At 44.0% G+C, this 19,133-nt stretch overlaps 1 protein-coding gene across 4 annotated transcripts in view; it reads left to right on the top strand.

The window, feature by feature from the left end:
* The first annotated feature begins 10,250 nt into the window (after positions 1 to 10,250).
* The window catches only part of AK2 (adenylate kinase 2), a 33,014-nt gene continuing 24,131 nt past the window's right edge, over positions 10,251 to 19,133 (top strand). For 2 of the 4 annotated variants that reach the window (XM_056556568.1, XM_056556567.1), the window contains exon 1: positions 10,445 to 10,597. In XM_056556568.1, the coding sequence (XP_056412543.1) occupies positions 10,505 to 10,597 (93 nt within the window). In that variant the 5' untranslated portion in view covers positions 10,445 to 10,504. The other 2 variants (XM_056556569.1, XM_056556570.1) reach the window with 2 other exon arrangements.

Here is a 19,133-nt window from a genome sequence, read left to right as displayed (position 1 = left end):
ACTCCCCCCCCCCCCCATGTTAAAGGAGGATAAACAGTTCTCCAATTTTGTCCAGCCTAAGTCTTATCTTTAGTTATAACAGTCTGCCCAAAATTGTTCAGGTGTGTAATTCTCGCATTTAACTAAACTATGGGTGTACTCCTGTAAAGTATATAATTTGTGTTATAATATTTCTATCATGTTGCTAATCTATGTATGTATTGTCATACTTATGCTATGTTGTTAATAATTGTTCTGAATATACGATTGTGTATGATTACAATTGCCTAGGAACTAATGGGTGTAATCCGTGGGGTGATTTATTTTGGTTGCACCACTCTGGATGTATAATGCGTTCCGGATATCATCTGAGTGGAACGCATTTGACACATCCGGTTCTTTGGACTCACGAAGAGAAGCGAGAGGAGACGAGATGCGTTCCACCCTGTGAGAACCGGTGGTACGCACTCGTCACTTCCGACTTTGACTCATTGCGCCCAATCATCAGAATATTCAGAATTCTGCTCAGAGAAATGTAATGCATCTATTACATCACGTGCAGGGGGGCCTCCAGCTGCTCCAAAAAAGTCCAATGAGAAAATTTAAAACTTCACCTTTAATTCGACATGCTTAAAAACGACGGATATCCATGATAGAACATAATAAGGAAGATAGACCGACGCGTTTCGAGCCTATATTGGCTATTAGTCGTGGCACATAGTATTGCGGGCAAGTGCCCCTTTCATAGTGTAACTCCAAATGACCCCAAACGGAAACCAGGAAAACCGGATCTTTTTTTAGAAGTGGGCAAACAAAAAAAGAAAGGAAAAGAAAAACACATGGATCCACCAGGAGAGCAGCACAGAAACAAAAACAAGGAGCAAAAAAACTTAACAAACGCAACCAACAGCGGAGATTTTTCTGTAATCAACTTATCCGCTACCATACTAAGTGAAAGACAAATACCCATACTGAACAGGGGACTCACATTTGTTCCAACCAGAAGAGGGGACCTATATCAGACCATAAAAGACGTGAACAGATTCATTAGAAGTCTGTGAAGAGACACTTTTTAAATGACCAGACAATGGACCCCTCAACTACGGAAGAGTTTATACACACAGGAGAGCCACAATCTGAAATTAAGTCTCTAAACCATATAGGGAATGTCACACTCCCATTGTCATCCTCTTTCCAGGACCAACTCAATTTACTTACACTTATGGAGCTACAAGACCTCCTTCATTCCAGCCAAAGAGAACCTGAAATTACTGAAACAAAGGGCAGCTTCAGCACCAGTAACCCACACTTTTACCCGGTCAGTTCTAGAGTGGACTATATGGATGTTTTCCAATCCAGAGTGGATAAGGACTTAAAGACATTGTTCCAATCACCTGAAACCACCACCCCCAATTTCAGTAAATCACAAAACATGGACTTACAAAAACTGATTAAAAATGATAACATCATTATACGACAGGCAGATAAAGGGGGCTCAGTGGTGGTACTCGATAAAATGTTATACAAAAAACAAATTTTACAACTACTGGAAGACACCACCACGTATAGAAAAATCTCCATCAACTCCACTGCAGTGGTTAAGAACAAATTAGAAAAATTACTGGAAGAAGGAGTACAGATGGGCATTATAAACAACAAACAAAAGCAGTACATGATACCGGAGTTCCCTATATGTCCTATCTTTCACGGCTTTCCCAAGACCCATAAAAACACATCCCCCCCCCCCCCGCTCCGCCCGATAGTTGCGGGAATTGAATCCCTACAGGAACACTTGGGTGAATGGCTGGACCATCTTTTACAGCCCCTTGTCCCCAGAACTATGGGATTTATCCGAGACACCAAAACTCTACTGCTAGCCTCCAAATCGCTCACATGGAGCGAACGAGACAAGTGGCTTTCATGTGACGTCACTGCCCTATATACTAGCATACCCCATGAATCCGCCCTGTCAGCAGTGGAATTCCATCTTAATAAATATTCCAACTACAGCTATGATCTCAAACAGTATATACTTAATTTATTACTCTTAGTGCTAAAGCATAACTTTTTTTCTTTTGACGGACATTTTTTTTTCCAAATCACTGGATGCCCAATGGGGGCCAAATTCTCCCCGTCTTTAGTCAATCTATACATGGCCCACTGGGAGAAGGTCTACCTGTATACAGCCAATAACATCTACCACCCCCTTGTGGGGTGGTATGGCAGGTATATAGATGACCTCCTCCTAGTGTGGCGGGGATCGGATGAAGAAGCCGTTTCATTTGTGAATTATCTCAATCAAAATTCACACAATTTAAAATTTACACACATACTGGACCATTCAGAAACCAACTTTCTAGATGTCCCCTTAACAGGAGATGTGGAGCTAAACTTGGTTCATACCAGAATGTACAGAAAGCCCACTGCGGGTAATAGCATCTTACATGCCGAGAGCAATCACCCAAAACATACTATCCGCAATCTACCTATTGGGGAGCTAATAAGAGCAAAAAGGGCTTCTTCATCAACATATGATTTGTGTTCATGCCGGTGGGGAAGCGAGAATCCAATACAAGGATCCAATACGCTTCAAGGGACCTAAGTTTAGCCATTCTGTCTCCTTCCCTTCGGCATGAAAACACAACAGCATATGAATCCAGCTGCAGGGACATTGGAAACTGTCTCAAAAAGAGAGGCTACACACAATCCACCTTAAAAAGAGCACAGTGTATAGTAGACTCTAAAAACAGGGAAATGTATTTGGAAGAACCCACAACACAATCCCGAGAGACTGAGCCTATACACATGGTTACTTATTCTACACCATACAGCAGTGACTTCCAGGAGATATGCACTATTTTGAAAAAACACCTACCCATCCTTTTCCAAGATGAAGCCACAGCCCACCTACTGGAACATGGTACTCGGTTTGTAGCCAAGAAAGGAGTATCTCTTAGGGACCTCCTTTCTCCCAGTGAATTTGCATCCAGAGAAACTACTAAGAATTGGTTGTCTACCATTGGTTGCTACAAGTGCAACGCCATCAGATGTACATGCTGTAGCCTTATGCTCAATGGATCCACTTTCACATCAACCGTTACAAACAAAACATTTCCCATCAAAACACTAATTAACTGCAACTCTACATACGTAGTGTACCTGGTAACATGCACCACCTGCCAGAAACAATACGTAGGCAGCACAGCGAGGAAGTTAAAAACACATATCGACGAACATTTTCGGTGCACTACTAACAACCTAATGAGCAATCGCTTTGTATCTGGACTCACCAGACATCTCCGAGAGCAACACCAGAATGACTCAAGAGGTTTTAGAGTTACAGCGATAGAACAGGTGTTTTCATGCCGAAGGGGAGGAGACAGAATGGCTAAACTTAGGTCCCGTGAAGCGTATTGGATCCTTGTATTGGATTCTCGCTTCCCCACCGGCATGAACACAAAGCATGACCTTATGTATATTTATTAAAGATGTTTTTCAGTTGAGGATCTCACCCCCTAAATATCCTACCTATGATTTGAGCACACCTTTGCAATCTCCCTGTTTCCCTGTGTGGTTATGTCTGTTCATCTAACACTTAACTGAACATTCACACCACGCGTCTCTGGTTGCGTTATTCTGTAAGTGAGATCCCATATGTAACCTCTCCATATATATATATATATATGTATATATAGAAATTTCTAGCAACTCCTATATGTCTGAATAGCGACACCTACACATGAGCTATGTTATATTGTCAGTATTAACTTACATGAATGGAAATGGCCATGGTGTACGTGCCACTTAATGCTATACACTTACCTTATACATGACAATCAGTCCATACCATGTTTTACAGGTGTGTCACCTTGGGATCCAATTTTCCTGGTTTCCGTTTGGGGTCATTTGGAGTTACACTATAAAAGGGGCACTTGCCCGCAATACTACGTGCCACGACTAAGAGCCAATATAGGCTCGAAACACGTCGGTCTATCTTCCTTATTATGTTCTATCATGGATATCCCTCGTTTTTAAGCATGTCGAATTAAAGGTGAAGTTTTATTTTTCTAATTGGACTTTTTTGGAGCAGCTGGAGGCCCCCCTGCACGTGTGCTTCCTTTCTTCCATTGTTCTCTGGGATACGGCCCGCGCCTTGCCTGCCTTGCTCTCCTGCCACTACGGAGCTCCTGTATCCATTACCGCACGGTGGTGAGCTGAACTTCCATTTTCTTTGTTTTTTGCATGTATTACATCAGCCTTCTTCTTAGGAGCATTAGTTTTATTTGATAATTTTTGCCCGTACTGGGATTTTCTTATGTGTTCCACTTGGTGGATCGCTAACGTCACTTCCGGTTTTTGTACACACTGACATCCGAAAGTGACGCATGTTGTTTGGAGAGTCGCGTGGAGACGCCAGCGAGTATCACACGTGAACATGACGTGAGTAACCATCCTTACTATAAATATGGGCATAGCTGCTGAGTACAGTGTGGCATGCAGTGTGATTGTATGCATGCCTCCCTGTGCAGGTAATATCTGTGGATCAATGATTTTTTGCTGTGACATTGCTTCCATCTGTACCAGCACAGTACCTTTCCTGGTAAAAACCTCCTGAGGAACCCCGACCACCATTATGTTACCGGGGGGAAACGCGTAGAGGTATTTCAAAGGTTTAAATTTTATCCTTCCTTATCTTTTTCTTTCTTCTAATTGTTTATTTGGTGAAGGATTTATTTATTTAACGTTTATTCACTATTTTATACACATAGATGTGCTGTATAATGATGCATCATTATATATTATTAATGGCTCTGTATTGATATGTATGCATATATTTTGTCTAGTCAGCCATAGGGAGTGGAGAGTAAACGGTTGAAGTGGGGGCGCCTCCCCCGCTGTTAGGTAGGGTAAAATTCTGTATATAGCAGGAGTGTTAGGATATTATAACCATTATTAATATACACATCTGGATACCACCATAACTTTATCTTACCCCACGACAGTCTCCTCCCTAAGGACTGAAAAGAGAATACAGCCTGCAGTACGTGAGTGACACTCAACGATATTGTTATACTGTATTGTTAACCTGTCTGCATATATCTGTTTTTCAAATATGCATACCTATGACATGTATAGATACTAGTTTGATGTGAGCATCATTTTATATCTTTATATACAGCAGGTTGCTGGAGATTAAATATCTATAGTACATTTTTAAAAAGACATAATAAAGGTTATATTTTAATAGGGTATTGGTATTATAGTAAGTTAGTTTCACACATACCCACATATATGGTAATTATTTTGTAAGCTTCTTCACCAAAGATGTGGTGAAATTATTGATGGTATTACAAAGTAAAATTGATGATGCAAAAAACAAGCCCTCATATTGGTCTGTAGGTGATAAATGGAAAGTGCTATGATTTTTAGAAGGTGAGGAGCAAAAAAATTAGAGTGCAAAAATCCATACGCCCATGGGAATTTCGGTCCCCGCCGCGCGCCGGGCGGGGATCGGGCCGGGGTGACTGCTGATATCTATCAGCAGACACCCCGTGCAAATGCCCAGGGGGGTCATTAGGCCCCCCCATGTCGGCGATCGGCGCAAATCGCAAGTGAATTCACACTTGCGATTTGCGCCGATTCCGGGTCATTACGGGTCTCTGGTGACCCGGAATAGAAGGGGGATCGCGGGTGTCTAAGACGCGACCACCAATAGCAGATCAGGGGCGGAGGGGTTTACTTTCGTTTTCCCCGTCCTGCCCACCCACAATAGGCGGGGCAGAACGGGGAAAACGAAGAGGACCGGGCGCCGACGTCCACTTACCCCTCCGGAGGCAGCGGAGCGACGGGGATCGGCGGGCGGCGACGGAGATTTGCGGCGGCGTGCGGCAGAAGAGGACGGCTCCCGGATGCGACGGAAGCCGGTGAGTAGTTGCATAGCAACATCTAGAGGGCTACAGTCTGAGACCACTATAGTGGTCTCTAGACTGTAGCCCTCCAGATGTTGCAAAACTACAACTCCCAGCATGCCCAGACAGCTGTTTGCTGTGTGGGCATGCTGGAATTTGTAGTTTTACAACAGCTGGAGGTCTGCAGTTTAGAGACCACTGCACAGTGATCTCTATACTGCCCTCTAGATCTTGCAAAACTACAACTCCTAGCATGCCCACACAGCTGTTTGCTGTCTGGGCATGCTGGGAGTTGTAGTTTTGCAACATCTGGAGGTCCACAGTTTGGAGATCACTGTTCAGTGGTCTCTAAATTGTAGCACTCCAGATGTTGCAAAACTACAAATTCCAGCATGCCCACATTGATAACAGCTGTCTCGGCATGCTGAGAGTTGTAGTTGCGTACCTCTAGCTGTTGCATAACTACATCTCCCAGCATGCCCTTCTGTGATCAGTCATGCTGGGAATTGTAGTTTTGCAACAGCTGGAGGCACACTAGTTGGAAAATACTGAGTTAGGTAACAGAACCTAACTCAGTATTTTCCAACCAGTGTGCCTCCAGCTGTTTCAAAACTACAACTCCCAGCATGTACTGACAGACGGTGCATGCTGGGAGTTGTAGTTTTGAAACAGCTGGAGGTTCCCCCCCCCCATGAGAACGTACAGGGTACATTCACACGGGCGGGTTTACAGCAAGTTTCCTGCTTCAAGAATGAGCTGCGGCAAATTTTTGCCGCAGCGCAAATTCCTAGCGGGAAACTCGCCGTAACCCGCCAGTGCGAATGTACCCTAAAAACACTACACTACACTAACACCTAATAAAGAGTAAAACACTACATAAACACCCCCTTACACTGTCTCCCCCCCCCCCCCCAATAAAAATGAAAAACGTATTGTACGGCAGTGTTTCCAAAACGGAGCCTCCAGCTGTTGCAAAACAACAACTCACAGCATTTCCGGACAGCCACTGACTGTCCAGGCATGCTGGGAGTTTAGCAACAGCTGGAGGCACCCTGTTTGGGAATCATTGGCGTAGAATACCCCTATGTCCACCCCTATGCAATCCCTAATTTAGTCCTCAAATGCGCCTCAAGTGTTGCCCTTTACTTTTTATTTTCACAAGAGGTAAAATGAAAAAAAGACCCCCAAAATTTGTAACGCAATTTCTCCTGAGTACAGAAATACCCCATATGTGGGCGTAAAGTGCTCTGCGGGCGCACAACAAGGCTCAGGAGTGAGAGCGCACTATGTACATTTGAGGCCGAAATTGGTGATTTGCACAGAGGTGGCTGATTTTACAGCGGTTCTGACATAAACCCCAAAAAATAAATACCCACATGTGACCCCATTTTGGAAACTACACCCCTCATGTAATGTAATAAGGGGTATAGTGAGCATTTAAGCCCCACAAGTGTCTGACAGATTTTTGGAACGGTGGTCCGTGAAAATGAAAAATGTAATTTTTTTGTTTGCACAGCCCACTGTTGCAAAGATCTGTCAAACGCCAGTAGGGTGTAAATGCTCACTGTACCCCTTATTACATTCCGTGAGGGGTGTAGTTTCCAAAATGGGGTCACATGTGGGGGGTCCACTGTTCTGGCACCACGGGGGGCTTTGTAAATGCACATGGCCCCCGACTTCCATTCCAAACAAATTATCTCTCTAAAAGCTCAATGGCGCTCCTTCTCTTCTGAGCATTGTAGTTCGCTCGCAGTGCACTTGACGTCCAAACATGGGGTATTTCCATGGGTTACACATTTTGGGGGGCATTTTCTCCTATTACCCTTTATAAAAAAGTAAAATTTGGGGAAAAAACAGCATTTTAGTGGAAAAATATATTTTTTCATTTACACATCCGACTTTAACAAAAAGTTGTCAAACACCTGTGGGGTGTTAAGGCTCACCGTACCCCTTGTTACGTTCCTTGAGGGGTGTAGTTTCCATAATAGTGTGCGATGTGGGGGTTTTTGCTGTCCTGGCACCATAGGGGCTTCCTAAATCCCATTGTTGCTCCTTCGCTTCAGAGCCCTCTATAGTGCGCCCGCTGAACACTTGACATACACATATGAGGTATTTCCTTACTCAAGAGAAATTGGGTTACAAATTTTGAGAGGATTTTTTTCCTTTTACCCCTTGTAAAAATTCAAAAACTGGGTCTACAAGAACATGCGAGTGTAAAAAAATGAAGATTTTGAAATTTCTCCTTCACTTTGCTGCTATTCCTGTGAAACACCTAAAGGGTTAACACACTGACTGAATATCATTTTGAATACTTTGAGGGGTGCAGTTTTGATAATGGGGTCATTTATGGGGTATTTCTAACCAGAAGACCCTTCAAACTTCAAATTCCGATTTTGAAAATTTTGCGAAAAATTGGAAAATTGTTGCTGAACTTTGAAGCCCTCTGGTGTCTTCCAAAAGTAAAAACTCATCAATTTTATGATGCAAACATAAAGTAGACATATTGTATATGCGAATCAATATATAATTTATTTGGAATATCTATATTCCTTATAAGCAGAGAGCTTCAAAGTTAGAAAAATGCAAAATTTTCAACTTTTTCACCAAGAAAGGATGCAAGTATCGCTGAAAATTTACCACTAACATAAAGTAGAATATGTCACGAAAAAACAATCTCGGAATCAAATTTATAAGTAAAAGCATCCCAGAGTTATTAATGCTTAAAGTGACAGTGGTCAGATTTGCAAAAAAATGCTCCCGTCCTTAGGGTCATAATGGGCTCCGTCCCCAAGGGGTTAAAGGGGTACTCCGCCACTAGACATCTTATCCCCTATTCAAAGGATAGGGGATAAGATGTCAGATCGCCGGGGTCCCGCTGCTGGGGACCCCGGGGATCGCTGCTGCAGCACCCCGCTATCATTACTGCGCAGAGCGAGATCGCTCTGCACGTAATGACGGGCGATACAGGGGCCGGAGCATCGTTACGTCACGGCTCCGACCCTCGTGACGTCACAGCCCGCCCCCGTCAATACAAGTCTATGGGAAGGGGGCGTGGCGGTCATCATGCCCCCTGCCATAGACTTGCATTAAGGGGACGGGCCGTGATGTCATGAGGGGCGGAGCCATGACGTCACGCTGCTCCAGCCCCTGTATCGCCCGTCATTACGCACAGAGCGAACTCGCTCTGTGCAGTAATGATAGCGGGGTGCCGCAGTGGCGATCCCCGGGGTCCCCAGCAGCGGCAGAGTACCCCTTTAAGGGGTTAAATCCTCTTTTGCATCTTTTTTGTGATACCCAACAAAATTACCAAAAAAGCCTGCCAAAGGAGCAAAAAAAGGCAATTCCACACAAAGGTAAAAATGCCAGAACAAACACCAAAACGCATGGAGATTCAGTGCCAGGTTTTTGTGGTTTTTTTCTGGCCTTTTTTTTGCCAGTAACGTAGTCTAAGGGTATGTTCACACTACGGATTATGAACGGAATCTCTGCTCGCAGAATTCCACAAGCGGAGATTCCGTTCTGGCGGCCGCCGCAATGCTTCGGTGGTAGGACCGCGCGGCACTGCACCGTCACCATTGACGGCCATGCAGTGTTCGTGGACTTCGGCGCAAAGAATGAACATGTTCTTTCTTTGCGCGGAACTATTTCAGCGGCGGAATTGTCCGCCGCTGAAATTCCAGTGTGAGCGGATCTCGCGGAAACCCATTCACACTGATGTTTGTGTTCACAGCACGTAATTCCGTTCGCGGAATTCCGTGGGAATTACGTAGTGTGAACATACCCTTAGGCAATGTAACCAGCCATGCTGCATAAGGCGGTTGGGTGCAGAGACACCAATTGCAGGCCTGGAGGCCTTTACAAGAGGCTGCCATGGAACTGGAGAAAATCAGAGGGCTGCGGATATCTGGGGCTGCTACAGGTAAGCAGCACTCTTCTCATGCAGCAGACATGATTTGACCACGGCATGTAAATGGTTAAACTAATTTTTAGTTACAGCATGGCTATTTATGTAAGTATTTGTGGTCATTAAGGGGTTAATAGAGGGGGGTTACTGACCTATGTGTCATGGACAGCAAAGAGAAATGAACAACAGATCTTCCTACCTCAGTCCCCCCCCCCCCAACATACGTCTCCACTTGTTTACAGCAACTAAGGGGTCAAATCACTGACTGGGAGGAAACATGACAGTGGGGTCATCTGCAGATAACAGTAGTAGCTGGGTATACACTGACTTTACTATGGGATTCTGTCAGGGACAGCTGCTGTCATCCATCTGACCTTTACCATAAACAATGCCAAACCGTGCAAACACGCAACAGAAATATGACAAGTCCAGTCGCCAGGCCACGCCCAGTGTAGCCACGTGTTCTGCAACTACCAGGACGACCTCAAGACCTTCCGCTTCCCGCCTTCTCAGCACATCCCATCACATGAATATCCACCAATGGCCGCCTTATTGGCTAAATATGGTGTATGACGGGCAGACAGATTATCCAATGGACATAGCGCGTCGAGAAACGCCTACATGACATAGCCAATCAGATCAGAGAGTGGGTGTAGTATTACTTTCGGTGTGAGTAGTAGGTTATAGGATTGTCGGTTCTGTGGCGTGAAACATGGCTCCCAGGGAAGGTACTGAACGGAGCTCAGTAATGGATGGGATCAGAGCCATCCTACTGGGGCCACCGGGAGCCGGCAAGGGCACTCAGGTAAGGAACTGAGGTGGAGCGGTATCACTGTGCACACCTAACGTCCTAACCGCGTCCTCTACCGCACAGCTCTCCTGCTGCACGCGGGAGGGGGAGCAGTGACGTGGCGATCTGTGATTGGTTGCTGTGTCTGAACCTTAGTGAGCTGATGGTAGTGCCCGTCAATGTAAACTCACTGACGCGTGAGTAGCGCTGCCTGTGGTGCGGCGGTGTACACTGTGTCTAGTCTAGAGTAAGTGGTAATGTCCTGCCCGGGTGTCATAGTTTTTCACGTTGAGAGAGAACTATGAAGTTGTCCTATAGTAAGATAATCTTTATTGCTCATAGCAACCAATCAGAACTCGACTGTCATTCCTCATATTCCTCTGGTAAAATAAAAGCTAAGGCTGCGTTCACATTACGATTTCGCCATCTGACTTGAGTAAACAATTTTATAACTTTAAAATCGTATTTAAAGTTGGATCCATTGACCTCCATTACACACATCTGATTTGATCCGCATTCAATTTCACACGATTTTTGTTCAGGTCTGAAATCATGGTCAAACCCGATTTCAGACCTGAACAAAAAATCGTGTGAAATCTGTTGCGGATCAAATCGGATGTGTGTAATGGATACAAATTTTTTATATTTTTTTTCTACTAACCCCCCCCCCCCCTTACGATCATGCATGTATATTTACGTCCGTGGTCCACTCCCGTTATATAACGCGTGGTGACCGCATATCATATCAAGTCGGTCCTGGCATGTAACTGAAGCTGGGGATAATATCGCGCGGCAGCGATCGCAGTGCTGCGTGCTATTAACCCTTTAGTCTAAAACAAAAATAAAACCTTCCCGGCTGCTCAGTGGAGCTGATGAGGACCATTGCAGTAAAAATGCGGTGTCCCGATCAGCTAGGACGCGAGCGGAGGGTCACTCACCTTCCTCCGGCGCGTCCGATCGGTGATTGATTGCTCCAAGCCTCAGATTCAGGCTTGAGAAATTGACCTCCGATCACACTGAACAATGCAAAGCTATTGCTTTACAGTGAACAGTGCTGGCAATCAGTGTATGCAATGTTATAGTCACCTATGGGAGCTGTAACACTGCAAAAAAAAAGTGTTTAAAAAAAATCATTAATTAAACCGCAGGGTCAATGGCGTACGCACAAAAAGTTCAAAATAACGTATTTTTGGTCACTTTTTTATATAATGAGAAAAATTTATAAAAAGCGATCAAAAAGTCAGATCAATACAAAAATGGTACCATTAACTTCAGATCACAGCGCAACAAATGAGCCCTCATACCACCCCATATGCAGAAAAATAAAAAGGTTATAGGGGGTCAGAAGATGACCATTTTAAATGTATACATTTTCCTGCATGTAGTTATGATTTTTTCCATAAGTACGACAAAATCAAACCTATATAAGTAGGGTATCATTTTAATCGTATGGACCTACAGAATAAAGAATGTAATTTTTACCAAAAAATGTACTGCGTAGAAACGGAAGCCCCCAAAAATTACAAAATGGCGTTTTTTTTTCTTTGATTTTGTCGCACAATGATTTATTAATTTTTTTTTTCGTTCCGCTGTAGATTTTTGAGTAAAATGACTGATTGGTTTATTACAAAGTAGAATTGGTGGTGCAAAAAATAAGCCATCATATGGATTTTTAGGTGCAAATTTGAAAGGGTTACGATTTTTAAAAGGTGAGGAGGAAAAAACGAAAGTGCAAAAAACAGGAAAACCCATGGTCCTTAAGGGGTTAATGGAGGTCAATGGATACGACTTAATATATGATTTTAAGTTATAAAAACTGCAAACTACAGGCTGTCACCAGCGGACTGTATTCTGCTGTCAGTATGCAGCATGTTATAGCAGAAGGGATAATGACTGGGTTTATGAGGGTTAACAGAATAAAATAGGAAGTACTGTACATCAGGGGAACACTGCCCCTAGACATCTTATCCCCTATCCAAAGGATAGGGGATAAGATGTCTGATCGCTGGGGCTCCGCCACTGAGGACCCCCGCAATCTCGGCAGCGGCACCCCAGACATCTGGTGAACAGAGCGAACTTCGCTCCGTGCTGTATGACTGGCGGTGCGGAGGCTTCTGGTGTCACTCACTCCCCGCTCATTACATGGCCACGCCTCCTCAATGGAAGTCTAGTGGAGGGGCATGAAGGCTGTCACGCCCCCTCCAATAGACTTGCATTGAGGGGGCATGGCCATGACATCACAAGCCTCCGGCGATGCACTCGACGTTCTAAACGAACATCGGGTGCAGCAGGGAGATCGCAGCCAGGCTGTTCCTTGGTGCTCAATCATCAGAAGAAAATGCAGGGAAGCTCTCGTGGATAAAGCCAAATGTAGTTTATTCCAGTATGGTCACGGATGCAACACAGGCCAACGGGCTGTTTCACGCTCACATGAGCTTAACCCCTTAAAAAAAATGTGGTATCGCTGCGTGCGTAAATGTCCGAACTATAAAAATATATCGTTAATTAAACCGCACGGTCAATGGCGTACACGTAAAAAAATCCAAAGTCCAAAAAAGCGTATTTTGGTCACTTTTTATACCATTAAAAAAATGAATAAAAAGTGATCAAAAAGTCTGATCAAAACAAAAATTGTACCGATAAAAACTTCAGATCACAGCGCAAAAAATTAGCCCTCATACCACCCCATACACAGAAAAATAAAAAAGTTATAGGGGTCAGAAGATGACATTTTTAAAGGGTACCTCTCATCAATAAAACTTGATATATTATAGATTAATGTATGCAGAATAACTTTACAATTGCATGTTATTAAAAAATATGCTTCTTTCTATTTAATTTTCCACTTTGAAGAAATGATCACTAGGGGTCTCCCTACCAGTCCTGGCAGCAAGCATTTCAGACTCATGCTGGAGTCCTAAACACTACGAGCTGCCAGTCTGCTTTGTTCACAAAGGAGAACACTCAGAGCTGCCAGCCTGCTTTGTTCACAGCCTGTTTGGCTGTGAACAAAGCAGGCTGGCAGCTCTGAGTGTTTAGGACTCCAGCATGAGTCAGAAATGCTTGCTGACAGGACTGATCGGGAAAAATACAATAGAAAGAAGCATATTTTTCATTAACATGCTATTGGAAAGTTATTCAACATTCATTAATCTAAAATATATCAAAAGTTTATTTGATGAGAGGTACCCTTTAAACGTATACATTTTCCTGCATGTAGTTCTGGAAAAAATCATAAGTACGACAAAATCAAACCTATATAAGTAGGGTATCATTTTAAGTGTGGACCTACAGAATAATAAGGTGTAATTTTTACCAAAATATGCACTGCATAGAAACGGAAGCCCCCAAAAGTTACAAAATGGCATTTTTCTTCTTCGATTTTGTCGTTTTGTTTTTTTTTCCGTTTCGCCGTGGATTTTTGGGTAAAATGACTCACTGCAAAGTAGAATTGGTGGCACAAAAAATAAGCCATAATATGGATTTTTAGGTGGAAAATTTACCCTGTGTCCTTAAGGGGTTAATCATGGCCTAAGTATATTTGTCATTTTGAAAAACTTTTGATCGGTCAAGGCATGGTCCGAGACCCCCACCAATCAGGAGAACGAACAGGGAGAACCGTGGATGAAGAGGAGGGGTACTGCTTCTAATCTGTTTCCTGAAATTTTTCATAGAGGTTAGAGAAACTGACCCCTGGGTGTAAGCATGCATATCTAATAGTAGTTGAAGACAGCGGTCCCAGCGTTTGGCACATTTTATTCCAAACGCTGCGTGTAGGCTGCTGGGGTCGTGACATCATGGTCATGCCCCCTTGTGATGTCACGCCACACCCCCTCAATGCAAGTCTATGGGAATATGCGCACATTTAAGTGTTCCAGCAGGCATTTCCAAGCAGAATGGGGAGAAAGAATAGATATGCCTATACTTTCTGTGGATGCCGGAGTCGGGATTTCTGTTGTGTGAACAGTGTAGCAGAATTCAATTGAACTCTTCTGCAGAGGAATTACCGAGCAGAATATTACCGTTAGAACATTCTGCCATGTGAACATATCCTTAACAGGACAAAGAAGCAGGGGGCAACCAGAAAGTTGTGGTGGCTTTCCTGGATTGTTTTCCACTTTAAAGGAGAACTTCAGAATATAAAAACTGTTGCCCATACTGCCGGCAGTAAAAAAAAATAAAAATAAAGATATACATACCTTCCTCCGCTCCCCCTGGGCCTCCGGTAACCGGCTCCAGTCTCCGCCGCGATCCACTTCCAGCCGCAGCGAAGTCCGACTCGGCCAGGGATAGGCTGAGCGGCAGTGTGAGAACGCTTCAAGACACAAAATTCTTCACTACACTGGCAACTGCTGCCGGGGCCGAAAACGTCACACTGCCACTCAGCCTATCGCCGGCTGAGTCAGGACTTTGCTGCGGCTGGTGATTGGCTGAGCGCAGTAAGACTCTCCGACCACCAGCAACCAGGAAGAGGATCATGGTGGAGACAGGAGGCCCCGGGGGAGCGGAGGAAGGTACAATTTTTATATTCTGGAGTTCTCCTTTAAATTCACTATCATTTTTCCAGTAGTCTACCATTCTTATTAATAAAAGGGTTGTCCCTTTTTTATTTTTTTTAAAGGAACATAGGGGAAATTTATTTTATCATTGCTTTTACCTTGTTTTTGTGTTGAAAATTTGTCGCACAGTTTGTCTCAGATGCTGTTTAGAGACTTTCCATTGGGTCTTTTGTTTTAGAAGCTTTTTTTTTTTAAAAAAACTGCAGAGCTATTCCATAGTCTGGTAACTTTTTACAGTGGTCATGAATATATCATGTGCGATTGTCACACAGTTTGTTGTAAATCTACACCAGACCTCACTTTGCTTACAACACCGGCAGTGGACAGCATTAGGCTAGGTTTCCACACAGGTTTTTTTTCTGTTTTGTTTTCTAATTATTATTTTTTTTTTAAACTGCCACTGCAGTGTTTGAGCCAAAACCAGAAGTGTATTCACAAGGAATGGGAAATATAAAGGAAGGGCTTATACTTCTTCCAATTGGATCCGCTTCTGCAGTGGCAGTTTTCAAAAAAGAAACCTGTGTGGAAACCTAGCCTTAGTAAAAAGTTGCAGAAAGTCGCAGAGGAGGTGCCATACAAAGTGGAGTACTGAAGTAAGAAATGTGATCAGCACCATATTTATCACTTACCCTGCACCGTTTAGTCAATTTGCTGCAGGTACACAATTTCCACCGCACAAATTAATGGGGTTAACCATTAACCTACACGAATCTTGGTGAATTCCTCCCTATAATGCTTACTGGACAAGATAGTGGAGGAGACTTATCTAAACTAGTGCAAGGAGTTGTCTGTAGTAGCCAGTCTTGTTATTGCTTTCATCTTCCTAGATATGGAAGTGCTGCCATCTGACTAAGTTGATATGAGCTACTTTACCTTTGCACTACTTTTTTATAAGTTATCAAACCTGTCTGAATCTTGCGATATGACATATAAACCTTGTTAGGGCCAACGTAGCAGTGTCTCTGGTTTTCTAGTACAAATATTCAACCTTTAAACAACATGACCTTTAGTGTGACTTTTTGTTTGCCCTCTCTTAGGTTACTTCACATACTCATGCATACATTTATTTATAATGGAATTTTATAAAAGACTGCCATAAGCAATGTAATGTACAACATATTTTTCATGCTAAATTTCTGTGAATATGTTATGCAGAATATTGGATTGCAAAATGCTTCCAAGAAGGGAACCCTGCACATCACCTTTATTCTTTTTTACATCGGCTCAGAGACTTATAATCTGAGTTCATGATGGGTGACAGATGCTCACGTAGCTGGCCTAGATGGGCCAGGGCTGCACTCACAGAACTAGTCTATTTGGCTGGCATTATGGGACCATTAGTTTCTATCATACTGTGCCCTAGGCCTGACAGGTAAAGGGGTTATCCACCATAAGGTGACTTTAGTACTTATCTGCCAGATAGTAATTTTCATGCTTAGGAAAGACCAGTGCTTGTCTTGGGGCTAAATGGCTGTGTTGTGAGTCCACTATAATGTTGCTGCTTTCTTTTTGCGAAATGGCTATTTCCTGTTGGAGTTCCCTCCAACTAAAAGTCCCAGGATCCCTCATTTGTAAGTGGGAGTTCACTTTTCTCCTTCCCACACATCAGTCATTGGGACAGTGCTGGGACATTTCCCTGTGGATAATGAGCTCTTTTCCACCCAGCGGTCACTCCACTCACTCATTGACACAGACAGGCTCCCTTTCAATGCCTGACTAGTGATCTAATGTCTCGGGCCGCACTGTAACCTGGAGAAGCTAAGAAAATACTTTTTTTTGGCACACTTGTTTGCACTCTTCCTACAGTGCCATTTATTTTGTTACAGCTCTGCTGCATTCATTCAGTTCCTTACTGTAGCTGGGTCATGTAGTTCGCATTCACACCACCAGAAAATGAAATGGCTTTGTGTCTCGAAGTGTTCTATCCCGGGTCAGCTGGCTGACACTACAGGATGACACTATCATATCCTTCCTGGCAGCTCCTGGACCCCTCCCCACCCAGCTCTATCTGTATGTTGCTATGCTCTCTACGGGATGAGGATATATAGTAGGCAAGTCCATACACTCATTACTGCTGAGTTATACACCCTCCCCAAAGACTTCACAGTAAAGTATTTTATAGGTCAAATCACTTTCTCCTCATGGTAATTTCTCTAAAAGAAATGCACTTTCAATAAGAAATTGCATCAAAACTGCACATATTGTGAACTTGCACCAACCAGGCTGGACTTCAGCAGCAGATAGTTGGTTTGACTAAGTGCACTGGTTAGACCAGTGTTTCCCAACCAGGGTGCAACCAGCTGTTGCAAAACCAGTTGTAGTTGTGCAACAGCTCTAGGTATGCTGGTTGGGAAACGGCTTACAGTTCAGTCTTGATGTGTTTTCTAATTCAAAGTGTGTACTTGCGTAGTGCAAGGGTACAGAACTTTGTCTATTAAAGGACATCTGCAGTGCTGGGCAAAAAAACTTTTTTTTTACCTCATTTAATAGGTCTTTGAAAGACCTTTCCAACGATGTCTCCCCCATCAAAATTGGCCCAGTCTTTCTCCCGTTATCAGCACACGAATTACGGAGGAGAAGTGAAAATAAAACTACATCTCCCATCATGCCTTGTGCTTACTTCCTGTAAGCTGCTGCCCTCCCCCTGTTCTATCCCCCCGAGCAAATTATTATATTGTAACGCTCATATCTCTCTTCCCTATGCATACACCCTCCCCTTCTGCTCATCTCCCCCTCCCCATGCTGCTCCTGTCCAGTGATGAAGCAGCTGCCTCCGTGCTCACTGTAGTGTGGACACTGGAGAGTGGAGAGTGAAAGTAAAAATGGTAAAAACATAATTGTTTGTCTATAAAACTGTCCTGATAGGGGTCCCTCCATCTTTTTCACAACTACAACTCCAAGCATGCCCAGTTATTTTATATGCTGTTCGGGCATGCTGGGAATTCCAGTGGTGCCTCCAGCTGTTGCAAGACTACAAATCCCAGCATGCCCTGTCAGCTTTCTGCTGTATGTGCATGCTTGGAGTTGCAGAGGTGACTCCAGCTGTTGTAAGACTATACATCCAAGCATGCCGTGTCAGCTTTCTACTGTTTGAGTGTATAAAGGAGTTGTAGTTCACCAACACCTCTACTGTATCAGGAGACTCCTGGGAGTTGTAGTTCACCAACACCTGTATTGTATCTCTGTAGTCTCCTGGCTGGGAGTTGTAGTTCACCAACACCTATATTGCATCTCTGTAGTCTCCTGGGAGTTGTAGTTCACCAACACCTGTATTGTATCTCTGTAGTCTCCTGGGAGTTGTAGTTCACCAACACCTCTATTGTATCTCTGTAATCTCCTGGGAGTTGTAGTTCACCAACACCTATATCGTATCTCTGTAGTCTCCTGGGAGTTGTAGTTCATACACCAGTGTTTCCCAACCAGGGTGCCTCCAGATGTTGCAAAACTACTACTCCCAGCATTCCCTGGTTGGGAAACACTGGCATACACACACACATAACAGGGACTACAACTCCCAGAATGTGTCATTCAGTAGTCTTCCCCCCCCCCATCTCACACACACAGAATCATCTCCAGTATGATATTTCTTCCCTGTAGTCTATACACCACCAGCCCGTGCAGTGTAATATGTCTCCTCCACACACACACGTCCTCCCCTCCCTGCTCTGTGGTTTGCTCTGTGTTTTCCCCCATGAAAACTTGAATCCTCCCGGTGATAAGTGAGGTCCTATGTAGACAGAGCAGGGGAGGGGGGAGGAGCTGTGGACGTCCTCATTCTCCCCCTGCTTGAATCTTACAGATAGGGGCGTTTCTGAGGATGAGCCTATGGCTGCCTCAGAAAGCACCCGCTCATGCATATGCATAAGAGGGAGGACCTGACAGAGGCTAGGGGGGAGCACAAACACTGCTGGGAGGAAGAGATCTCCGTCCCCAAGATGGCGGCTGCAATGTAATGAATAGAGGACGGACGCAGGACTACTGGGCTATGCTGG

This window comes from Hyla sarda, chromosome 2, assembly GCF_029499605.1.
Source record: "Hyla sarda isolate aHylSar1 chromosome 2, aHylSar1.hap1, whole genome shotgun sequence".
NCBI lineage: Eukaryota > Metazoa > Chordata > Amphibia > Anura > Hylidae > Hyla > Hyla sarda.
Note: the sequence above shows the minus strand (reverse complement) of the source record. Positions and strands in the feature narration are given on the sequence as shown.